The 26,296-nt window shown below is 41.9% G+C and overlaps 1 protein-coding gene across 1 annotated transcript; it reads left to right on the forward strand.

Moving 5' to 3' along the window:
- The first annotated feature begins 250 nt into the window (after positions 1–250).
- On the forward strand, positions 251–3,710 carry LOC115391011 (CMRF35-like molecule 5). The gene is made up of 6 exons (XM_030095096.1): positions 251–324; positions 534–872; positions 966–1,130; positions 1,844–1,936; positions 2,177–2,223; positions 2,778–3,710. Exons 1-6 carry the CDS (start codon positions 288–290, stop codon positions 3,123–3,125), a joined length of 1,029 nt encoding a protein of 342 aa, XP_029950956.1. The 5' UTR covers positions 251–287; the 3' UTR covers positions 3,126–3,710.
- Positions 3,711–26,296: the final 22,586 nt, after the last annotated feature.

Raw genomic sequence — 26,296 nt, forward strand, 5'->3', positions numbered from 1 at the left:
TTTTAGGTATTTTCAGTTAACCAATGTGTGTTGTATTTCGAATAGATGTGTTTTCGCAATGGTACCATGACATTTTATTTTTTAATCAAGTGTCTCATCTATGAAATAATGGGCTGTGTGTGTGTGTGTGTGTGTGTGTGTGTGTGTGTGTGTGTGTGTGTTTGCATGCTATGAGGGAGGAGCTTCCTTCTTTGAAACACTCAAGAGCATCATGAAGGGGAAGTTAAATTGACTCTCTCTATAGGTCTGCTCTGCTCTCAGTTTGTTTTATTTTCTCGACTCTTACAATGATAGACATACGTGTCCAGATTTGTCTACTTTCTGGTGAGTTGACTTTCATTTTCATCATTTGCCAATGAATCTTTGTTGCAGCAGCTTTTTGATGGTTTTCTTCAATGAGTCAAAATTTTCTTCTGCAAAGCAATGATTTCTAAGTAATTCATTCAAATGATCAAATATTAATAGAAACACTCACATTCAAACTGATGTATCACTTAACTCAATAAGAATATCTGTTTTGTTTTTGCTTCCAGTGTTGAGCATTGTGATAAAGACAAAGACTATCAGTGTAACGGGACGTGTTGGGTCAAACGTGACCTTTCAATGTTCAGACTGGAAAACTCGGTTTGACATAACATCACATGATAAGTACCTTTGTGAAAATACATGCAAATATGGCAAAGACGTCATCCTCACAGCAGCATTTAAGAAGACAGCACAGAAAAACAGAATACAGATTTCTAACAAAGGAGAAAGTTTATTTGTGACTTTTACTGATCTCAAGATGTCAGACTCCAAAACATATTACTGTGGAGTTTCTTGGACTGTCCTCCGTGATGATTACATAAAAGTGAATCTCACCGTTATACGAGGTAAGTGTGAGCTCTTCTTTTTGTTAACAACATCCTCCTTTTTTCAAAATTGTTTAAAATGACTCCATAAAACAGAGAACCTGTTTTCTCCAGCTGTGCAGAAACCTGCTGAAACAGTCTCTGTCGGCTCCACTGTGTCTCCTGCTGTCATCAACTCCTCCAACATGTCCCAAAGTGACTTGGGTGATGCTAACACCTTCTTTGTCACTTCCTCTACCCTTTGCATTACCACAGAGAGACCAGAAACACAAGGAGCAGGTATGAAATACAACCAGTTTGACCTAAACTGTTGAATCTGAACCAAAGAAAATGACCTGGAAATGTTTGTATCATAAAGTTTTTAGGATGTTTTTTTTTTCGTCAGAATTTCAATTTCAATAGAAAATTAAACAATCATGTCTTAAAATTTCTAAATTCACCCTAATTTATTTTAATTTTAACAGTAATGTGCATTTTATTCATCAGAAATGTGCCTGTGTAGTACATGATCACTTCACTATTTTTATTATTTGTTTTTAAAAAAACAAGCCTTCAGTTTAAAATAAGTTGTTTAGTTTATTCCTAGGTTCAATAACATCAAAATATTTCACATAATTTGTAGGACTAATGTGTTACGACTTGTTGGACATCTCTGATCATTAAATTAAAGATAAAGATTTGATTTGTTAGGTGTTAGCTTTGTGAGATTAAATTAACAAAACGAAAAAGCTTGAGTTTCACAACCAGCAGTATTATGATACAGCCATCGATATATTAATAACGTTTAATGACTACAGAAGTCATTGTGTCAGTTTCTAATGCTGTCAGAATCGTGGAAACATTTGACAAACACAAAATTATTATTCAACCATCTGCTAAAAATTCACCTTGAAGTTTCATTAGGAATGTGGGACGTAAATTCTTTACATACAGTGGGGTGTGTTCAACTTTCCTGTTTTTCCCCCTCTTCCTCTGTCTTTTTCTCTGAACAGGGATGATACCATATTTGACTGTTGGTTTGATTTTTGCAATAACCACACTGATGCTTCTGCTGACGTTTATGAGAACTGTGATGAGAAAGAAAAGTAAGACACATTACACATACACACCTGAAGACAACCATAAATGGATATGAGTGTTCATTCATTCATTCATTCATTCATTTTCTACCGCTTCTCCCTTTCGGGGTCGCGGGTGGCTGGAGCCAATCCCAGCTGCTGTGGGCGAAGGCGGGGCAGACCCTGGACAGGTCGCCAGTCTGTCGCAGGACGGATATGAGGTTTTTTTTGGTTTTTTTTTTAAGTTAGTCTTGTTCATGTTTTCAGAAGCTGACCTCGACCTTACTCACCAACCACAAGTAGATGCACAAACCGTGAGTTTTATTTTGTGTTCAAAATTATGATTTGTAATTATTCGATTGGAAAATATGCTCATGACTTATGACTCAAACTGGAATAAGATAAGTCAGACATTTGTTCAAGAAGAGTTGTGTCTTTTATTGCTGGTGGAGCCCAACACTTTTCAACGGTAACAGTTTGGCGTGATAAAAACAATGCACAGTGTGAGAACTCCGTAAAATGTTTGTCTATAAGGAAAAATGTGTCCATGCAGCTGACTTACCTGATGCTTATGTACTTATGAAATATGATCTCTGACTAAAAAAGATCCCTGGGTTCATGATTAAAGTCATAGATAAGGTTTTTTTTAAAGAACTGTGATATAAATGGGACATGACTTCCATTACATTGATCTTTCTCAGTTACTCTTAAAAAAGTCTTTGATCTTGATGCTGTCTTCAATCATCATATGTGATCAAATCGAAGCTTTCTGTTTTAAAATGTGTTCTTTTTTTTTTCACTGTTTCCTCTCCATTTGTATTTTCTAATATTTTTTTCTTCTGTTATTCTGATCGTTTGTACTTTCAAGGGTGCTGAATACTGTGAAATCAGACTTGAGGATCAACAAACTGAGTGCCAGTCTGCAGCCCACTTCTCCACCAACTCCAACCCCAACAGTCTCTATGCAAATTACTCTCATCTGCGAGATCCTGAATTAGAAGCCGACTGTAAAAACAAACATGATTCCTCAATTTCATCACGTCCCTCTAAAGTCAGGAGAAAAGGTTCTTGTGCAGAGAGCAGAGCAACAAATCTTGACATGATCTATTGTGTTCCTCAGTTTCCCCGGGACGCAGAGCAACATGAAATAAGTCCAACAGGAAACCGTGGAAATGATTGTGTCTACAGTCTGGTTCAGTTCTCACAGACAGCATGAATGTTTGAAATAGACAAAGTTAAGGTTTCATCATATTTTAATGTAAATAAGAATAAAATGGATGCACGTCAGAAGGAGCGATGAGCACCCAAAATTGTTTAATTGTCTGCAGCAAAACATCCAATCATCTGACAGAACCATGTCTGGAGAGCAGTTTTTGGAAGGTCCACCAATCAATTTTAAAACAACCTCACTTACTGTGAATAGCTGATTTATACATTTCAGCAGTCTCAATGTGCTCTCCAGATCAGACAACAACGGAGGCCACCATCGCTCAGCATGCTCATGTCATGATCATTATATCGGTAATTGTTACGTCCCTATTTCTATTACTTATTTGCACAAGTGCTTTCTTTTTTTTTATGTTTTAGTATACATATCTTCATCTTGTCAAAATCCATATTGGAAAACAACTGTCTGTGTTTTCAGGGAATTAGCTATTCACACGCCTGTCATTTTCTTTTCATTTCCAGTTATGCCTCATTTTAAAGAAGTAACTTAAAGAAATGAAAAGATTTTTCTGCTGTTGACTTGTATTCTATTTCTATCCTGTTATATGAAATGTATCCTTTTTTTGCTTTTTTAACTATTTAAATAAATATATGTACAATTTGTATCTGTTTAATTAAAAATGAAGTTCACCAGGTAACTTTAGAAATTTCTAGTTTCTTACAAGTTAAAACTGATAGGTGTCAATATTTTCAGCATAAATGATTGATTAGTGATCAGTTTTAGCCCTACTGTACATGCTACTATGAGATCAGACAAGTTTAAGTTGTTGAAAAGATATTTACTTTTAAATAAATATTACTGAGCCAACGTCCTTGTATTCTACAATATGAAGAGAAGAGAAATCAGTTGTGTCAAGAACATTTTTAGGAAGCTGTCTTACTTTGGTGTTACACTGCAGTTATTTCTAGCCAACAGATGAAGTGTACAGTTTGGGCGTATCAGCCACACAAACTGTGACTTCGACACGCTTGACTGCAGATGTTTCCTGAGGCTCTTTTGCAGGTGACACTTTTCAATGAGACTAGAATAACTGAATGCATACAAAAATTAAAAATTAAACTACAGGCTGTTTTATAGGAGGTGACTATAAATCCAGTTTTTCATAAAAAGAACTAAACAGGAAAAAGCTTGTGATCATATTCTTATACAGTGAGTGAACACACACACACACACACACACACACATATGCTTGTACTTATATCGTTGTGAGGACACTCATTGATATAATGCATTTCCTAGCCCCTTACCCTAACCCTAACCATCAAAAATAAATGCCTAACCCTAACCCACACCCAAAACCTAACCTAAACCCAATTGTAACCCTAAATCAAAAACCAAGTCTTAAGCCTCAAAAAGGTCAAAAAAGGCCTGTCGAAAAGTGAGGACCGGCAAAAATGTCCTCACTTTGCAAAAATGTCCTCACTCTGTAGGTGAAAAATGAATTTTGGTCCTTACTTTTGGGTATGTACAAGAACACACACACACACACACACACACACACACACACACACACACACACACACACACACACACACACACACACACACACACACACACAGGGAAGTCACCTTGACAGCAGGAATGCCCTCCAGTAGCTGTTCCTGTCAGGCGCACAGAGTGAGAGCAGCTTGATGTCATTGTGATCGTTGTTCCTGTTGTTGTGTACATCTGCCACCAGGGGAAGAGAGCGGCGGCCTGGGATGTTCGCTCTGTTGTCAATGACAGTCAATGACACTCCGCTGCTAAGTGAAACGGATTAGTCGGCTGCCCCCCAACTCCCCCCCCCCCCCCCCCCCCCCCCCCCCCCCCACCCACCCACCCACCCTTCTCTCACACACTGCAACACACTCACTGACACGCAAACACAAATAGATTCACCGTTCTAGCTCGGCCTGGTGCACTTCCTCAAAAGTCTGAGATAGAACAGCAGATAGGAGAGATGCAAAATGACTGAAGTTCTCTGGCCGACACTACAGAGAAGGATTTAAGCTGAATGCGGTAACTTCAAAGCTAAGACAGAGATCTTTGGTGCTGTGATGGTGGTAAACTTTATCCTGATTACAGAACAATTTGGTCATTTTCCCAATGAGGTAACAACACAAGCTGGCCTTCATATGAGGCCTTTCAGCACCATAGTCACACCGACAGGGTTTTTTTTTTTTTTTTTTTTTTCCAGCTGATGAAGAAAGAGGAACAATGAAGATTTGTTGCTATTCTTGATGGCGACTCTGACAGTAGTTGGAGTCGATGCGCTTTTCTGCATGAACTACACCAACGCGGTTATTTCTGCTCGCTTCCTCTTCAGCCGCTGAGGCTTGCAGTGTGGTATATCTGAGAGCCCCGTGGTGCCAAAACAGATTTGCACTGCACAGGGCGACACGTTCTTCCTGTCATAATGTATTATTAATTTGGTGAGGCCACCCGAGCAGGGTGAAAAGACAGCAGTGGGGGTGAAGGTGCGCATAATGACAACATCAGTAAAAACAACTACGAACATCATAACTACGGTGGGAACTTTCAATCTCATCTGCAACAAGCAGAATAAACCCAACCAAGGGTAAATCAAGCAGACATCACTTTCAACACTCTCCAAGACAATCAAAAATCAAAGCATTTTTTTCTCTCTTGTTTATGTACTTTTGAATTCATCTTTTGTACTCAAGCAAAGGTGAAAAAAAAATACCTACAGTCCGCCTACAGCATTTCTATTTCCGTATTAAACTGAGCCACCTGATTGCTTTGGAGTGCGTTCTTAAGCTTTGTATGTCTGTGTTGCCATAGTGAGACTGATCTGTGCCGTCATGGTGGAGAATTGGTGTTTATTGTCCTTTGACAGCAGCAGCTGTGTTGTCACAGCGTTGATCACATCCTTGTAATCTATGCATTTTGTCATGATGTTTATCTGCAGCCCTGCTTCTACATATCTGCATCTGGTTGTAGCAGCAGGCAGACAGTTTTGATGCTCAGTGGCAGATTGGAAAAGCCTCGGCTCAGCTATCAAGAGTATTACCAGCCTTAATGCATCTTTCATCCAGATTTCAAATATCTGGGCAAATAAATCTGGATAAATACCCCAGAGAGACTCCCTGGGAATGTTGAAGGTATCATCATCATACGAATCATTTGTCGAAATCAGTATAATGGAAGAAAATGACACCAAATACACAGCTTTTTAGAGCCCTCTAGAAACTTAACTGTTCAATTCAATTCACTATTAATACCAAATCTCTTCATGATGAGAATCTCTCTCATAAGATTGGTTTTAGATGTTTTATCATTGCAGAGATTGTTTTCTACATCCACACTTGTGCCATGTTGTAATGTGTGGTATTTCATGAATTCATAGTTAAAAAGTACAGTCAGGTAGAACATCTGAATTTTTCTGTGTTCTCAGATATAGTCTTCTTGGGATGAAAGCCTGCTGAATGAAACTGTGAAATCGCAGAATATAATTCCTTCGATTATGGGCACGATCAAACTTCACACACACTGAATGTGTCTGCGTGCACAAGAGTTGATCCTGTGTCAAGAGTTCATGTGGAAAACATCACGAATAAGGCAGGGCGGTCTCTGAAGATACAGACGTTAGTTAAAATTCACTGAGCACAAAGACAAGCGTGTGGGGTTAAAGTGCAAACTGTGCAGGCAGCTGAGCCTGCACAGTTTTTCTGAAGTTGACTCAACTTTGTGTGTGCTGTCTGTATTGGAACTTTACTATCATTGTTGGCCTTGTGGAACTTTTAACTTTATATTGTTTACTGAAAGAAAAAAAAATACTCTCCATTTCAGGAGATTTTAGAGTTTAATCAAAACACTATAATTGCTGTGATAAAGTGCTCCACTCACCAAGACTAACAACCATGACAGGTTTATTTTTGGATTGTGAGTTATTTATGATGTTGGCTGTTTTATTTTCGAGCTGCTTAGAAGTGAAACTTTATCACATTGAGAAATCCTCCACTTCAACGCAGAAAGGCTCTGGAGCATAAACAGCCAATCGACACACAACCTTCGGGAGATCTTCACGCTGGTTTGGTTTCCCCTGCAGTAAAGCACAGCGTAGGGTTTAGAGCTATGCATCAGGTGTTGTCTGTACTCAGTTGCTTCTAAGACATGTGACCTGAGTCTCCAGCTTGACTTGTAGGCTACCAAACTGCATTCAGTGTGAAATGAGGGCGGAAGCGAACTACTTTTATGAGGCCACAGGAAACATTCAGACTACTGTCACGCCAAGTCTGAAGTTTTCACAGTTCTGCTCTACATAAACGTATCTCTCATTAAAATCAGCATGTTGCACTGTTCTGGGAAACGATCGACTGCTTCTGCAGTTTCTTTGCATGTTTCGAGCGACGACGGGAATTCTAATTTTATTCTTCCAACACATCAAGCAGTTTATCAGCAAGTCTGTACACTGAGAAGAGGCACAAGGTGGCAATATTGTCATTGACCCCCGATGGCAGGCCACAGTCAGCAAATCTGAGTGCCCTCCAATGCCTGAATCTGGAATGCAAAAAGATTCACATTTCCTATCTCACCTACATTTTCTTTAAAATAAATAAATAAATAAATAAATAAACTTAAAGGTGTTGTAGGCAGGATTTTGCTAGTCAATGCAAATTTTTCTGTGTTTTCTTTGGATTAAATGTTAGAGTATCCATTGATAATCCTTTAGGAGTGTAGTTTAACTGCACTACCGCGAAGGTGCAGCGTTTCCATCTGTCTCTGTTCTGAGCTGAAAAGGAATCTCGACAGCTCCAGGTATCTTTGACCAATCAGAAGAGCCCTGAGGCTCTAACCGTGATTGGTCGAGGGGCGTTCGTCGCACGTTCTTGTGGGATCGGCTTAACTTGCGTAAAGGCGTGATGTCAGCGAAAACAGGACAGGATTGGCTGTGCTGGGTTTCAAATCGCCATCTTAGATGGGTCAAATCACCATCTTGCTTAGGTAACCCTAAGCAAGATGGCAGAGATGCGGAATCCTGCCTACAGCACCTTTAATGCAAAAAATACTTTTTTCATGGAGTATTGTTTCTATTCCACACAGAGCCATACAGAGGTGCTATCATCAGTACTTTCATATAATATCGAAATGATTCTGTTTTGAGTCCAGGTTAGGCTAAAAGACTTTTCTGTGATGAGTTTGCATGTTCTTCTTTTGGATGAAGGGTTTCTCTGTTTTCTCGAAAGGTCAGAAGTCATGCATTTGAGGATGATCATTGATCATAAAACTACCATTATTTCAGTAAGTTGGGATCTGCTCCTGGTCCACATCCTGGAGGACTCTTCGACAAGAAACTATCCACTAGAGAGGTTGAAGTACATTTCTGCAGCCTCCAAAGCCAAACAAATGCATACAAATAGATATTTTTGCAACCATAACAAATTAAATTGCATAAAACTGCCACTAATATCCCAAAATAGAAAAGTTAATTAGTTATGTTTAGGAATAGCTAATGTAGATTTCATACATCTGATGTATTTGTTTATTTTTAACAGCCTTCTGTACACTGAGAGGTTTTCTGAATGTCTATTTGAGTTTTGACGTCATAAATGTGACTCAAAGAGTGGGCAATAAAGTCGATAAAACTAGTGCAGTGAGTCAGGTTTTTCTTTTTTTTTTTCAAGCTATCTAATTGGAATGAACTGCCATGTTATAACTGAGTGATGGTTTTCTTTCATATGTTACAAAGTTTTGCTGCAGCTCTTACAGTTCATGTGCGACAGGATTAGGAACTAGGCAATTAAAAATCTTTCCAATCTCTGCTCTGAAAGCAGATTGACCAGGTTGCAATAAAACGTAAAGTTCCTTAAGCTTATCATTTCCCACCGCCTGCGTGTCTTTAAAGTCAAAGTAACAATTACAGCCGGGCTGCCCTCATGTTTCAAAGTCATATCATCCAATTACCTTCCTTTGCCACCCTGGTTCCTACAGACCAATTAGCCAATTAAAAAGCTTACACAATGAGCTTTTTTTGGTACATAGAAGAAAAACCTGAAGGTTGAATTCACTTTGAAAAACTTATAGCTGCCTAGATTTTTTTTTTCCTCTTAGCAAGGCTCAAACCCTGTTATTAAATATACTTCACGTCAGCTCCAGCTGAGGCCCAGCCGGCCCCCGAGCACCTGGACTCTCGTCATAATCCTGAACTTTAAACTCACCTTCAGCGAAGCAAGATAATGATAGCATAGGAGCGAGTGCTCAGGGTGCAGCATACGCTTTCAGGTGAGTGCTGCTGTAATGAAGACACTTTTCAAAGTTGCTCATGTCAGTGTTTGAGTCACCGATCTTAAAATTACCTGCCTACACTAATGAAATGAGCGAAACGAGCTCAGAATAGACACACTGTATTTGAAAGGAGGCTTACATAAAAAGGACATAACTAAGAGGACTATCGAGGAGAAAAAAAAGTCCTATTGTCTTCAGCATCGCAGCACTTCAGAATAAAAAGTGTCAAGTTAATTTTTAAGATAAATATTTATGATTTAAACTGCACACGGCAGACATTTGTCAGTTAGCTATAGCAGTCTTCTTTGCGAAGCATTGTCATATATTCATGCCGAAATGGGTTTATAATCCACTGGATGATGCTGGCAGCTTATGGCTGTTAATGAAATGATGACTCACAGAAAAGCTTCTAAAACGCTGACAGAGAATACAGTGATATCTGAGAAAACAGCAGGGGTTTCTTCAAAGCGTGTCTAAGTGATGAAGTGGTGAGTTTCGCCTCTCATTGTGAGAAGACGACCTTGTTGGGTGAATTGGCGACGCCGAAACGTCTGGAATATGAATGTACATATGTGTGATTATCTGCTGCTGGAAACGACTGTTTATCAGCTCCAGCTTTCCCGTAATCTTAAATTGAATAAAGCCGGTATGCAACTGTGTGAGCACATGTCAGAGATAAAATTTTTAAAAAAAAGGAGTTCAGCTGTACTACTATGAAATATTGTTCCAAGTGTTTTTTGATAAATGAAAGATGTTGATTAAAGCCTGTGTAATGCCGGTAACCAGTTTATTTGTCCTCAGGTTCTGGGCCTGGTTTGGGTTGGAGTGATAGTAAAGCCGTGCAGGCTTTGGCTCGTCCCGCATGTAAATCAACACATTGTCATCATTTTCACAGTAATTGAAATACTGGCATTTTGGTCCCAAAGATCAGAACACACTTACATAATCTCATTCTCAGTTTGCTCATTTGCTTCCAAAATGTTTGATACTATTCAGTGTGAAAGTTCTGGTGCCTGCTTTGTAAATAAATGGATCAACAAAGACTACAAGCTCTGCCTGACAACAATGGTTCAAAGGCTTTGCGCTCCCAAGAGAGATTATGGTCCATCGCAAGGTCAACAAAGAGAGATAGACAAATAGTCCATGCACAACACCACAGTCCCGCATTAAGCAGTAATGTTTACCACTGGGATGGTCGGATGAAACCAGAAAACCGAGAATCTATGAACAGGTTCCTGATTCCGTCTATTTTTAGAAGTTCCTCAAATATTATGAGTGCACCTGCACTCAAAGCAGAGTGTGCGATGACCCAGCGCCGTCATCTCATCAAGATCTTCACGATGCAGCGGAGCGGGGTCATGCAGGTCTTCCTTGAGTAAAGACATATTTTAATTTCTAGTCTTTATTTGACAGAGGGTCAAAGGAGAAAAGGAGTAGGAGAATTATTATTGCACCAAGAATTATGCCCTTTTTGCTAAAATATCATGTTAGATTCTTTTTCTTTTTCTTTTTTTCTAAAGAGGAGCAGGTTGCCTGCAGCTGGTGTTTTCCAGTTGGTAGAAAACAAAAGAATCAGCACTGCTCCCAGGATGCACCTCAGGAGTTCCTCTCAGTTACTTTGATTATGTGTTGCATTATTCTAATTGAGCTGGTGGAAACCATCAACCCCTATGGTGAAGCACCACCACGGTGAATGAAATTGAATTACACGGCCACTCGACCGCCGAATCGCGGCTTTGATTTTTTTTCGGGGGGGGACTGTAGAGACGCGGTGTTCGGTTTGCCCCGTGACTCACCCCAGGGGCTGCAGGGTAAATGTGATCCCGACTATTTCATGTCTCACATTTATCATTTCTCTCACTGGGGGGAGTCACATGAAAGATAAAATGGGGATTGTTTGTTAAGCAAACAGCCCTCGGGGTGCCTGCTTCATTGTGGAAGTTGAGTCTGTTTTTCTGCAGTGCCAAAACAGTAGAAGAAAATAAGTGATCTTAAACAGTTTCTACCTATTCAGTGATTTATCTTCCATTGGATTGACTGGTGTTTCTGTTCAAGGTTGTTAATGCTGCCTGATATTGTCTCTGAGGCACTTGTAACTCAGTACGCTTTGCAGCTGAATACAAATTATCTGCACTTGTGTTTGAATGGGTAATGACATTAAGGTACATCCTGTGGAGTTGTAATCAATTTTGTTTGCTATGTGATAGCGTTAGTGATTCATTTTAAGTACATCCTCTGGTGACTGAATGGCCATTTGTGTTTTCATCTTTGCTTCATTAGCAGTCATCTGGCTCTCAGTCGATACCATCGACCAGTTGTACACAGAGAACATCCTCCTCAATAAAGACAAAAGTGTTTACCTTTATCAGTCTGCAATTCTTCATCCTGTAAAACATGCTTTAAAAGGTGGGAGTCTTTAGCAGTCAGCTTTTACTTCTTTCTTTTCTAATGTGAGACATGTGTCATTTTATTATCTTGGGGGTTTTAATGAACTGAGTAGACCAAGCAAATTGAAACAGAAGAAATTCTAGCGGCGCAAACTCTGTTTTAGAAGTTTAAAATAATTTGCAGTACTGAAAATTATTTTAGAATTTAGTACATCTCATTCAAATTAGTTTTTTTTCTACACTTACATGATAGTTTCATCACCATCACCGCTTTCTATGCGATCCTAAGGCTAATGGAAGCGTTTCAGTTGATGGATGTCAACTGAATCTTCAGGTATGGAACTTTCCTGTGTTACTGTGTGTGAAGTTTTGTCACTTTGTGACTGCTGATCTGCGAAAAGCCCTATATAAATAGATTTTACTTACTTACTTACTTGAAGTTCCACTGAGAAGCATTTAAGAAAAAAAAATATTTTGCTTGTTTTTTTCTATTTTCCATGCAAGAATGAACGGCCCACATGTTGGCACTGAGGTGGGTTCGATACAAAGATACAAAGTGCGTGACTCTCGTCACATGCCAGAGTCTTTCTGTGCAGCTCTTTATCTGTGACTAAATGAATGTTGCGATTTACCTGTTGTGACCATGACTGGAGAAAATGAAAGACTTGTCACTACTTGAGCTGATAAATGAAAATCTATTAAAACTGCTTGTGCATATTACCAAGATTTGGAGTCATTCTTAAAAGGATGTTACATTTTTCTAATTCTCAAACTGAAAAAAAAAAAAAAAAACTGAAGGACAGCCCATGATTGTTTTCAATAGTCCAAAGGATTTTTTTTTTTTTCTCGCACCCTCCATCTTTACTGGAGACCTGAAAAGTTTGAGCTCAGTACATAACCTAAGAAATCACAAAAAGAAGACTGAACAACACGACAGATATGAACTCATCAGTCAATCTTCTATTCTGATTTTTCTCCACATATACATTTACACCTACAGACAACTTTAAAGCCACAGATTTGCCTGAAATTCATGTTTTTGATTTGTCAGAATTAAAACTGAGTTCCCAATAGAAATGCACACAGCAGAATTACCTAAAAGGAACTCACCAAAATATATTACTCCCTTCTTTTCTATACTTCAATGAAATTAAACTTAATTTGACAGTACTGAATGGAAAGGTTAATGATGTTCACTGTACAAGGAAACTCTTTTGAAGTTACTTTTGGTTAACAACATGTAAGAATATATGTATGTGGCGGTGTGAAGGCTATTGTGAAAATCTTTGAAGAAAGAGAAAACGTCACAGCTTCCGATAAGAGATGGTAGGAGAGCGATAAGAAAGAAATAAAGCTGATGAATGCTGTCACAAAAAAGGAGGGGGGGAGAAATGATGATAATGGGAAGAGTAGCTACACCATGAACACTCATTAACCTGTCCCCTCCCATTCAACCCTGAGCGATCAGCATTTTACAATGAAAGAAAACCATGGACTGAAAAAAGGAGATGGAAAAGCGTTCATTTACTCTCCCATCCTGATCTTATGAGGAGGAGAAATTGGAAACAGAGACACGGCTCCTGGGACCTTGAGGAAATTAAATACTGAATTCAATGGGCAGACCGACTCAATCACAGCCTGCTTTTGTAAAATGACTTGGGAATTGAATCCCTGGCCGCTTAACCGGGGATGTTATTATTCTTGTAGCTTTTTCTGTTTAAGCAGACTTGGGCACGGGTCAGGTCTCACACACACACATTGATCTGTTTAGAGGCATTTACTTGTATTTTTCACTGATGTTGGTAAAACCAAGAAGCAGATTCATACACAGAGATAAAGTTTAAAAGTTTATTAAAGATTCAGTCCAAAAGATGAGCCCAAATACACAAACACATCAAATATGAAGAGAAACATTATGCATTTAGACATTATTTTACATCCATCTAGTTGATGGGATTTTGCTTTGATGATGATATATGTGTAATGTGCTATCCTCCAAAAAAAGGCTGAATTTTAGAACAGAAAATAGTGAAGGAAAACAGTAACGCACGGGAACCCACAAACACCCACCCAAGTGACCAAAAAAATAAAGAAAAGAAAAAAAGAAAACTCAGGTCCCATGTTCAAGTTTTCATCCATGGAAACAATTCCCTTTGTGCATGGCAATAATACTGCATGTAAACCCAACAGAGTTAAAACATTTACTAAAACGTCGAAGCACACATGCTGACAGAGGCACAAGAGAAGCACAGTACAAAGAATGATAAAACACTGTATATAATAATATTAGTGTAATAGCTTGTGCTATATTGCTATAATCAGCAACATGAAAACCTTGAAGCAGAACTTGGCTGCACTGCTACACTTTTTCTATTATGCTCAAAGGGACACTTACAAAAAAAAGGAAAATCAAGAAACTGAAGCAGCATTTTCTTCCCCAACAGCAATGACTTGTAGTTTTCAAATATTACTGAGTTTGCTGCATAACGGAGGGTGAAAAACTAGAAAGATGTAGTGCTGTTTAAATCAAACACTTCTACTTATGCAGTTACACTGACACAGTGTGATCCAAAACACTATGACAACGACAGAAAGGAGGATTTGGGGATTTTTTTTTTCTTCCAATAAAAAATGTGTGGAATGAAAGCCATGAAATATTGACAAGATTTTAGTTCGCTGTAAAATTACACACATTCACACAATTACACAAACAAATACAAAAAAAATTGCGGCCACAGCCATCAAAGCCGGGCATCGAGACGTCTGTGTCACTTGTGATTTCTGTTCCTGGGTGATGCTTTTTAGGATGCTGAGTACAAAATGGAGGGAGATTTCCACATTTAGAAGCGACTTTGTTGCTTTAGGCTCCCAGCAGGATGCCCAGCTGAGCTAGAGAGATTATTTGGTATTGTTTGGGTTTTTTTTGAGTGTGTGTGTGCGTGTGTGTGTGTGTGTGTGTGTGTGTGTGTGTGTGTGTGTGTGTGTGTGTGTGTGTGTGTCCTAGATTGAGCATGACAAATGGTTGCATATGTGAAAATACCAAAATATTCTTTTAATTTCATATTTGTTCATCCAGCAGCCCTGGACGTTGTGCAGCTCTGACCTGAGAGAAATATTGAATCAAGAATAATGGAAAATCTTCACAGTGTGTATAATATGGCTGCTTTCCTTATGGACACTTGCACCTTTATTTACAACTTGCAAACATTTCGAATCATGGTAAAAAAATAAGTTCAATGCAGCATGTGGAGTTTTTACTGAGACGTGGATATTTAGGCTGTTTGGGGTGATTTTCACCCGTGAATTAAGCATTTATTTTAAAAAAAGAAGAAGAAAAAAAAACACTGTTCTAATGAGTTATTGATCGCTGCATGTTTACAAAATTCTGACATGAAACATTAATGAGGCATTGAATCATGGATCGGCTCTGGATTCGATTGTGAATGTGACCATGATTGTTCGAATGTGATGTGGTCATTAAACAGGCAACGCTCATTGGGCTAGCCGATCGATAGCCAATCCTCTTTTTCTTTTTCTTTTTTTTTTTTAATCTTTGCTGGACTACACAACTGCAGTGGAGCGAACTCACACCACAGTCTCAGCACACTTGAACGCAGAGTTCCTGAGACCGACCTGAAGTGACTGCCACGCCATACCACTTCCAACTGGGTCAACTTCAAAACAGCAGATGCAGCGTCTCGAGCAGACCTGAACTCATGGCTTCACCTGAGTCCGACTTCCTCATGTGCCCTCTTAGGAAAATTAATTACCTACCTCATACACTGCTTAATGTTTGTGTTTTTAAGTCCATGCATCATCCATTCCCCCTTAATTCAGGTCACAGAGCTAAACACTGGGATAAACACAGGATGTAAGTGAAACACATCCTTCACAGGGGTGTCAGGAATAGACAATCTTGAATACACACAGTCAGATCTACACTGCTTGTTGATCGAATCAGTAAAGATACTGTATTTAGAATTAAACTGAACAATCCCAAGATCAACACATGCAAAGGGAGAGCATGCAAACTCATGTCCACAAGTCTGAAGTAGTGCCGCACCATGACCATCACCTTGCCAACAACAGTCGGCAACAAAAACGGCATATCTTCAGGCAAACCTCAACCCAAGGAAGAGGAATTTGTGTTACAGATGGCGCGTGTGCATGCAAGTGTGTGACGGTGGCTCCCACCTCTTTCCAGAATAAGCCGCTCCGCTTATCAGGGGAATCTGATCAATGCGGACACCATATGTTGAGGCTAATGATTAATGCTTATATGCAGAGTTGACCTAAACTCACAGTGAAGTTCAGACTCCCAAACAGATGCACAAATATGAAGAGATTTTTTTTCAGAGCCATAGTGTGGAGTAAACAGTGTCAAGTCTTTCTGAAGTGTAATTTCCTCCTATTTGTGCAGAGAGAAACTGCTGAGACTGAAAAAGAATGCAAAAACCACATTGTTCAGAGCCCCTCGCTGTCGATCTGCCGAGGCCCGAGCTACAGCAGATTGCAAGCGGAAATCTCCAGGGTTATTTGCCCACTTTTTAGAATGACTTTGATTGCATTAGCAGCCACTGCCAAAGTGTGTTTATCTCGCAGATTTTGTTTTAGAAGCCCGCTAACTTCCCTGCACCAGCCAGCTCAGTCTGACACTCGCTCACAGCTTGAGTTTTGCTTGTGAATTCACCTTGGATTCCCTGCACCAACTAAAGGAAAGTGAAGTAGACAAGAGAGTCTAATTAGGCCATATTTGTGAATGCGTTTGTGATTGTTAGCCATTTGACAACTGGCAGCCAGTCAGATCTACCCTCCAATAATCCTGGGAAAGGCTCCAGGACTCTTGGCAGCTTGATAAGAAATGAATGTTTATTGATTACTAATAAAATAATGGTGCAAGGGTGCTCAAAATGAGTGGCTTGGTCCACGATTGCCAACTAAAGAATTTAAGCTTCCTGCTGGAGCTAGAGCCGGGAAGATAAGGAGATAAACTGGAAACTTAGAAGGGGTGTGGTGAGAAAATGTAAACAATCCACGCTTTATTATCACAGGCGGTTTGCAGAGGCAGGTTTAACTCCTTTGTATCTTTTGTTTTGGATGAAGGCTCTCTTTATGAGCAGTCTTTTTTACTTCTTCTAGCAGTGACTCAATGTTTAAAACGTTGTGTTTCACAACAGGCTGGCAGTGGTCAATAATTGCTGACCTCAAGTCAAGACACGAGGAGTAGACACAGCATCTCTGTTATTCAAGCTTTGTTTGGGCCCCCCCCCCCCCCCCCCCCCCCCCCCCCCCCCCCCCCCACACACACACACACTCACACACACTCACACACACTCATATTGAGTGCAGAAGAGGTTGCCTTCCATTTGCATGTGTTTTATACTAAGCTGAAAATTGCATTTGTTGATGTTCCAGGATTAGCTGATTTAGGATTTACTGGAGAGCAGTGGGTTGTCTAAACAAGGCAGAGAGGATTTCAGCTGTGTGTGTGTGTGTGTGTGTGTGTGTGTGTGTGTGTGTGTGTGTGTGTGTGTGTGTGTGTGTATGTGTGTGTGTGTGTGTGTGTGTGTGTGTGTGTGTGTGTGTGTGTGTGTGTGTGTGTGTGTGTGTGTGCGCGCGCGCATTTTTCTATCCTTGTGGGGACCTTTTTCCGGTCCTAATGAGGGGAAACAGTGTTTTCTTGACCATGTTGTTGTTAGTCAATCAATCAATCAATCAATCAATTTATTTTTGTATAGCCCAGTATCACAACAACAGTTGCCTCAGAGGGCTTCAAGATGTTACATTGATTGGTAAAAATAAAAACAGTGAATAAGCATAATATTAATATGTCAAATTCACAGTAACGAGACAAAACGAAGCAACCACTGTCTTAGACCCTCACATCCGGCAAGAAAAAACTCCAAAAACCCAGTGGGGAAAGAAGAAATCTTGGGGAGAACCACAGTATGGAGGGATCCCTCTCCCAGGGACGGACAGCTTTGGCAACAGCTAGCTTGAGACAATAAAAAGTAAAGCCTAGGACTATGTTGAGTACAGTCCGTTGGACGGTCCAGCACAAGAACCACGGATCCCAGAAGGAGAACTGAAGCCAGTCCGCGGGCAGGACCGACAGGAGTGTCCTCCCGGTCCGGACAGAGCTTGTTCGTAGGCCCTCGTGATAGTGGAGTCAGCAACTGAAACTCAAGAAGAATCCCCCTCGAAGGGGGGGACAGCAGGTGAAAAGCAATGAACGGACTAAAGGGAATAATATTCAGACATTAGAGGATAGGGCTCAGTGCACCGTATTTCCCACAGTATTCTAGCTCCTAGGGCAGCTTTGTGAATAGTTTAGTATTTAAACTAGTATTTAGTTAGTATAGTTTAGATAGTTTAGATAGTTTAATTTAGTTTGGTTTAGTTTGGTTTAGTTTAATTTAGTTTAGTTTAGTTTAGTTTAGTTTAGTTTAGTTTAATTTAGTTTGGTTTAGTTTAGTTAGTGAAAAAAGTAAAAGTGCAAAAACATTTCTTTAGGGTTAAGCATTGTTGTGGTCTAGGTTAGGGTTAGGATAAAGGTCAGGGTTAGGGGCTAGTAAATGCATTATGTCAATGAGTGTCCTCACAAGGATAGAAATACAAACCTGTGTGTGTGTGTGTGTGTGTGTGTGTGTGTGTGTGTGTGTGTGTGTGTGAGAGAGAGAGAGAGAGAGAGAGATAATTAAAATGTATATCGTGTCTGAAGGTGTGTAACAGTGTGTCCTTCCAGCACAAACAGTGGCATTTGGGAATTTGGCTGCGTCACGCTCCATTTTCCAGAATGTCGGCACACTTCAAACTCCCATAATCCTCTGTTAACATTCCCCCACACCGTCAGCAGTGGCTCGGAAGTGACCGGTTAAATCCTGGGAGTTATTGTGATTGTTATATCTGTCACAGCAGCAGAGTAGTCCCCCAAACATATACATTCTGCTGAGCATCTAATTGTGGTGCATTGTCATCATACACAGAGACTTGACCACTGAAGATTGGATTTGTCCCCAAAGTCCTCTTCCTTTAACTCACGCTTCACCGTAACAAAAATAAATAAATTGAATTTAGTTCAATATGTTGACTTTTTATCAAAATATTGCCAACTGTTTGCCCCAGTAGAGCAGAGGTGATAGCAGAGATGATAACTTGGAGAACCAGACTCAGAGGTGCCACTTCTGATAATTGGAGAAGGACGCACAAAAAACGAATAATATATAGACAGATAATTTGAACCATCAGCCTAACTGACTGATGGAATCACAAGGCATAAAGCTCAACAGTAAAATAAAAAAATAAAAAAAACATTTGGATAATCCAGTAACCTTATAAATATATAAATAAATAGTATCCCCTGCTTTACTGCTGTCAGTCTTCTCACTGCAGCCAGTAAAAACTTTTCAAGTAGTGATTGGACGATCGTTGGTAATACAGGATTATGGAAGTTCAGTCTAATAGTAACTAAATAAATCTGGATCGATTTGATCTGAGACAAGATGTCATTTAATAGTATTTGGGTTAAAGTAAGACTTTTATGGATATTGAAACTTTCTCAAAGACAACTTCAGGGGTCCTCAGAGGATAATGCCTTCCAGTGGAACTGAGTGGTCAGATCTAACTTTAATGACTTTACTTTACCTGTTGATAAAAGGCAGCAACTCATCCAGGAGTTTATAGTTTTGACTCATCCTTTAATTTCATGTGGTGTAAAACTTAAATAAATGTGTGTATGATCAGCAGCATGTTTGTTGAGGAATGGATGCCAGAGAACCACCCAGTGTAAAATTCTGAATCTCGAATTTCAGTACAATTCATTTCAAGAAATTGGATTTGAAAATGAACAAATGACACAAAATTGTGATAAATACAATAGTCATTTGTTACCGTGTTCTACTTCGTGATATGATTAGCCCGCCTATGGGCTTCCCTATTGGTATTCCTCTTTGGCACCAGCCAATCCCCTGAGACCAAACTGAAACCAATCCTGCCCATGTGCTGGCACAGCACCATGCCCCTCTCAAAGGGTATAAAACCAGGCTCTGCCACTTAATCTTCCTTCTTCTGACTCAGCTCTTGAGCCTTCAGAAGCCTGCAAGAACTTCGCGATCAAGACCTTCATCGACCCGATCAAGACCCGATCAAGATCAACATCAAGATGGACAAACCGGCCCGCGACAGATCGCCATCGGGTGTCGGGCCCTTCACCTGCCGCTCCTGCGGCGCCATTCTCCAGGAGAACGATCACCACGAGCGCTGCTTCATCTGCCTCAGCTGGCAGCATCACCGTCAGCGGTCTTCCTGTCCTGCCTGCCTCGCCCTGCCGTTAGAAGAGTCCCAGTGGCGAGCGGTTTTCATGGACGCCGCGTCCTCACCTTCCCGGAATGACGGCGCCGCCGAAGAGGTTCCTGCTCCCGCGGCGTACGACTGGGCCGAGACCCGGAGCAGCAGCAGCAGCAGCAGCAGCAGCAGTGTCTTGGTGTCGGAGCAATCAGCCAAGCAACACTCCCTCTCTACTTTTTCCCGAGCCAGCCGCCAGAGCACTCCCTGTGAGCCGGTGGAGTATCTCTTCACATCCGCTGCTGAGCGCACCAGCCTCGCGCTGTTGCCGCAGCCTCCAGAGCCGGTTCAGCGCAATTTCGCACTCGGGCTGGCAACCCAGTCATGGACTCGGTCCCGGACTGCGGTGCTTTGTCCCGCCGTGCCATCTTTCCAAGCGAAGGTGCAGCGGGACTGGAGTACCCCGCTCACCGCCAAGGGGGCGGTAAAAAGCTACCGGGAATATTGCTGCATGGACGGCTGGCTGGAGTGCCTGTTATTGAGGACTCCGTGAGACTGTGCCTCCTCCCAAAATCTTCCGCCTGGCCCGGCGGGAAGCCCATGCTGCCGTCAGAGAGGGACAGGTACATGGCGGACTTCCTGGACAGAGCATACGCTAGTTGCAATCAATCGTTTGCCCTAGCGAACAACATGACATTTCTTCTGGGCTTCATCGACAAGATCTGCCACGAGAAGTCCCAGTTATCTCCCAAAGACATCGAGGAGATCCAGAACGCAGCCGAGGCCCTGATTTGCATGTGCTGCACCTCTGACATCAACGGGGGCCGCGTCATGGCCAATGCACAGCTTGCCATGAGACACCTGTGGCTTGGTCTGCCCACAAGGCCCAGCCGAGACGGTCCCACGCTCCCGAGCCTCCCATCTGCTCGTCCTGCATCTGTTGCTAAACATTTCAATAAAGGCCGACCGGCCCGTTACATCTCTGAAAGAGCAACAATCCTTCCCTCTTCCCGTGTCTGCATGATTGAAGCATGTCAGACTCGGCAGGATTTCTTCCCTCCCGTCTCCCGCTATGTGATATAGCGGAGACCGGTGACAGGGGCGCAGATGGAGGACAGGTCTCGGTGGCAGCTCTTCACCACGTGGTGCTTGGAGAGAGGTTTGGACCCAGTCTCCTGCGCTATCGGTGGGGTTTTGGAGTTTCTGCAGGTCCTGCTGGACAGTGGTCACGCTGCATCCACCCTAGCGATGTTTGCATCGGCCATTGCAGCGGGTCGTGGCGGGTTCGGCCGCTACTCTGCACGCAGTCACCGACAGGTGAAGCGGTTTCTGCGTGGGGCGTGTCGGCTACATCCACCCTCTAGGCATGTGGTCTCCCCTTGGGACCTCCACATGGTGTTGGAGGGTCTTAAGGGACCCCCCTTTGAGCCTTTGGAGCAGGCAGCAGACCGCTTTCTCTCCTTTAAGGCCGCCATCTTGTTAGCGCTAGCGTCCGCCGAGTTGGGGATCTCTGCGTTCTGTTGGTACACCCATCCTGCATGGTGTTCAGCCCGGATGGGGGTCTCGTGCACCTTTGGCCTAATCCGGCCTTTCATTCCAAGGTGATCACCTCGGACTTTCGGTCGCAGGTGATCCGGATCAGGACGCTTTGCTTCCTGCCTGGTTCGTCCGGTGACAACCCGCGGCTGCAGTTGCTTTACCCCATCAGGGCTCTGCATCTCTACGTTGAGCGCACAGCTGAGTTTCGCACTACGGACCAGCTGTTTGTGCGATACGGGGCCAGGGGCCGTGGAGCCCCGCTGTCCTCCCAGCATCTGCAGTAACGCCCCCCAGTCATTGCAGCTGCTTATGAGGCGCAGAATCTTCCACCACCGGCGGTGATTCGTGTTCATTCCACATGGAGTATGGCTGCTTCTGAGGCCCTGTGCAGCGGTGTCACGGTGAGTGACATCTGCCAGGCTGCCTCCTGGGCGTCCGTGTCCACTTTTGTGCGTTCATATCTGATGGATATGTGCACAGACACTGGGGCCATGTCGGTTCTCGGCGAGAAAAGGGGTTCTGTCGCCTAACCATGCTGGTCTTCTTGGCCCGGCTGCCACGCGCCATGGGGGTAGCGAGCCAGGGTTTGCCCCGCCTGCCGCTGTGGCTTCGCCCCGGTCGGCATGTGTGTGTCGCTTGGCGATACTTATGCACTTTTGGGCAGCGCCTCGGTCAGGCTGCTTGCCCCATTTTCTCTGGAAGTTATTCGACCGTGCTAGCATACGGTTTGTTTACTTCCGCTTTTCTGCACCAATCCTGTCAAGCATGCCAGCTGGGGGTACATTCATCCCCTACAGCCTCCGCCTTGGTTTATACCAATAGCAAAGCCTGTAGGCGGGCTAAGCATATCACGAAGGAGAATTAGTAGTTACTAAACTTCACTCCAGTTCTACGAGTGTATGCCTGCTGGCCCAGCTGTCTGCCTTCTCCTTCGCTGATTTAGAAGAAGGAAAATTTAGCGGCAGAGCCCGGTTTTATACACTTTGAGAGGGGCGTGGTGCTGTGCCAGCACACGGGCAGGATTGGTGCGCTGGTTTCAGTTTGGTCTCAGGGGATTGGCTGGCGCCAAAGAGGAATACCAATAGCGAAGCCCGTAGGCGGGCACGCATACACTCGTAGAACGGGAGTTACGTTTAGTAACTACTAATTATCATGAATACGACATCTTTCTGGTCAGAATATATTTCCTGCAACAGTAAAGAGCCTCCCAACGGGTGCAGAGGATGCGGGAGTGGCCAGATGTTTGCAGGCAGCCAGGTTTGGAAAACAGTTTTGGTTTTCTTTCCAAAACACCAAAGGATCAGCATCCTCTGTCAGGCATGGTTTATTCAGGTCGAATGGGGGTTCACACCAGGCTCTGTCAGCTGGCACATGAGCTGATTGGCTTTCCATGTAAGAAACAAATCTGGGACGTTTCCTTGTCTTTGTACTGAATTCAGAGGTGGCTTTGACTTTTGAGGCGGTGGATTCGATGCAGAGATTTGTAATTAGGATATGTTCTTCACCAAAACACCGGTCCAGTCTGAATCTGGGATCAGTCAGCTGGAAGCAGGCCATAAGCCTCAAATTTTTGAGGACGTTTATCCAGTGAAGTTTGTAAAGTGGACACAAACTTCCTGTTCCCAGTCATCCTCACATCTTTAATTGTATGTGATAAACCTTTGATACGGGGGATCACTAAGTTCCACCTCACTGATTTCTCTGCCAGACCGTGTTCTGGAGCTTCCATGAAAGGTTCACAATGCTTCTGGATGATTTTTGAATTGATATGCAGACAGCTGGATAGTGCAGTCAGGACATTACCGAGAATGAAAAGACCTTCCTGAACATCTTTAGCTGGCTGGTCTATCAAGTGGCATTAGCAGGCTGACGTTAATGCATTCCCTCCAGGATGTCAGTAGCATGTGTCGATTTATGTCAAAAAAAAAATACAAGTTTTAGAACTTGAACTATGAGAGTTTTTATTGAGCATCCTCTGCAGGGTGTGCGAGATTGATGGGCAATTTATAGAGCTGTTTTGTTTTTTTTCTGAAGTCTGAGTTCATCTTGAGAAGCTTATTTGTTGTCAGGACATATCAAGACGACCATCAGTCCATCCATCCACCTTTTATTAACCTTGTTCAGAAACATTCCGTATCCCTGTGATGTCTGACTTTAAATCACATTTATTTGCATGTTTTTGGTGGAGTGTCCATTGACTTCCACACCCTTGATTCAGTCTGACCTTGTCCTTACACCAACCTTAACTTGAGATCCTTGTAATGAAAGTTTAACACACAACAGTGAGACACACACACACACACACACACACACACACACACACACACACACACACACACACACTTCTTACACTGCGGGACTTGGTGAGTGTTAAATAATGTAAAGTGTGATCAGCTCCATGGCGGTAGTTTGCTTCACCTGTATGCATGATTTATTCTCTCTCTCTCTCTCGACGGAGTTATGTGAAGTGACAAACAGACTTTGTTCCTTCGGCCGGCATGAGTGAGAAATGGAGTGCGATCTGTCTGGGCAGGAGAAAACGAGCCGAATAGAGGAAAGGGACATAAAGTTGTCAGGGAAAGAAAACAGAAGCAGAGAGGACAGACAAAGTGCCTTTCAGTTACTCTGCTCCGGAGGACATGAAAAGAACCTCTCAGGTTACTCAAATGGAAACTAATGCAGTGCATTAAACTAGAATCCAAAACAGTTGGATCCCATGTGTGCAACCAAACATTTTAAATAACGCCATAAGAATCTGACATTCCTCCACTTGAAAATAACATCAGAAGGTGGCTTTTTTTCTCAGTCTCACTATCTAATTATTTCCTGTAACCTCTCAATAGGTGAATCTGTGCTAATGAGAAACTGCCCCCAAGTATTTGATCAATAAATGGCTTCTGCCGTTTTGTTCTTGCTCAGTATTGATTGGTGAATGATTATGGCTACGTACTGTGTAATGTTTGTGTAACAAAGCAAAGCAGACGGATTCTTTTATTCAACAGCTTCCTCAATATCCAGCCCTGTTTGCCTTATTTTAAGGCTTTACCTCATTGGACATGAGCAAATTCAGTCTAAGTTAAAATGACTTTGAATTGAGGACACTGACAGACGGCAGTATAGACTTTAAAGTTTCAATGCTGTTTGTCATTTATTCTCCATGTTTGTGCTGTGGATGTTTTTCTTATGGTGTTTACGTTCCCTTACACTCAGAATGATAAGATCTATGTCCTTCCTCTCTCATCGTTTATTGCCGTCTTCATCACTTTGTGTCTCAACCTGAACTTTGTCTTCCTGCTTCAATCCACCGCCTCCTCTCTGAGGACAGCCTTGAATAACTTCATGATCTGATAAATATGTGAACAGCTTCTGCAGCAGCACCAGTAGCTGCTGTTTATCCCTGTTGTAAAAGTTTTAGAAATATTGTGATGTGGATTTATCAGTTGTTGTTCAGGATGAGGAGGAAATAATATCGAACAAAGATGATGGGCCACTGTGGGGATATTACAGCTACATGTTTTATGTGTCCTTGGGCAATGGTTTCTCTGGTCCTGGAGCACTGCTGCACTGCGTCTTGTTGGTTTGTCACTGTTTAAAAACACTTAATTCTAATGGATGACATGTTGTCGAGTCGCAGGAGCTTATTAGTGATTCATTCAGGTGTGTTTTGTGGGGACAAGGAGAAGGACATGGACTGAGTGCAGAATTTCAAAGCTGGCGGCTGACCTGCAGGTTTAACTCGGGGGAGGCTTCAGGGCCTCTGAAAACTGGAAGAATGAGGAGAAATACAGAAATAAACTTCAATTTATTGGAAAATAGGGGGATATTAAGGTACTGGAGGACGATCTCAGTCTGGCTTTGAGCACATTCAGGTCTGCAGACAGGCTCTTATGCCACATACTTCTCTTGACTCACATAAAGCAATTATATTTGGTTGATAGGTGGATTTTTCAGCTGCTATCATTAAAACTTGAAAAGAAAAAAACATGCCAAGTCAAAATATCTGTCATATCCCCAAAAACATAAACTGTCTATATAGCTAAAGCTGCTGTTCTCTTGAAAAACAGCAGCCGAAAAGGAAAAGGGGCAGAAGAGATCTTAAACAGACCAAAAACTGCTTAAACTAACTCAATTGAAATAATTATGGAAAACTCCAAATACACAATAATAAGCTACATTAAATTTGAGCTTACAGTTAGATGTTTGAAATCCATAAGTGCCATTAACGCCTTCTACAGCTTAAGATCCTGGAGAGTTAGTGCTTAAAGTTAAGTGCTGTAAGACACTTGAGGAGAATTTGCTATTAGTTTCAAACTCAAAGCTGGTGATATTTAAAAGGGCCATCGCAAAAATAATTCTGATAACTACCCTGGAGCACTGCGCAAGTTGTTAACAGGCACTTTCCATCCTGTATTTTCTATCTATGCAAGCAAAGCCCAACAGTCTTGTTTTCTTTGTTGACAGTAAGTAAAGCAGGTTTATTTGAAAAATCGGTTTGTCCGTCGTGTTATTTGACAGTTTCTTTGTTTTCTATCCTCAGCATGGTTTTGACCTTTCCGTCAACGCTTTCCATTAATCAACATCTAAAACAGCTGGATGAAAATGTAACCACCTGTAGCAGAGCCAGAGTCGGGGGCAAGGGGCGGTCGTCCCAGGGCCCACAAGGTCATAGGGCCCCGTTTCATGTGATGTGTTCACATTTAATCGTAAATTAATTATTATAATAAA

The sequence above is a fragment of the Salarias fasciatus genome, chromosome 6 (genome assembly GCF_902148845.1).
Source record: "Salarias fasciatus chromosome 6, fSalaFa1.1, whole genome shotgun sequence".
Taxonomy (NCBI): Eukaryota; Metazoa; Chordata; class Actinopteri; order Blenniiformes; family Blenniidae; genus Salarias; species Salarias fasciatus.

Excerpts from the sequence above, each read along its gene's own strand:
- LOC115391011 (XM_030095096.1), top strand. The coding sequence starts at position 288 with ATGATAGACATACGTGTCCAGATTTGTCTACTTTCTG. Across the intron at positions 325-533 it reads CCAGATTTGTCTACTTTCTG|TGTTGAGCATTGTGATAAAG; the intron begins GTGAGTTGACTT and ends TTTTGCTTCCAG. Across the intron at positions 2,224-2,777 it reads CACAAGTAGATGCACAAACC|GGTGCTGAATACTGTGAAAT; the intron begins GTGAGTTTTATT and ends TGTACTTTCAAG.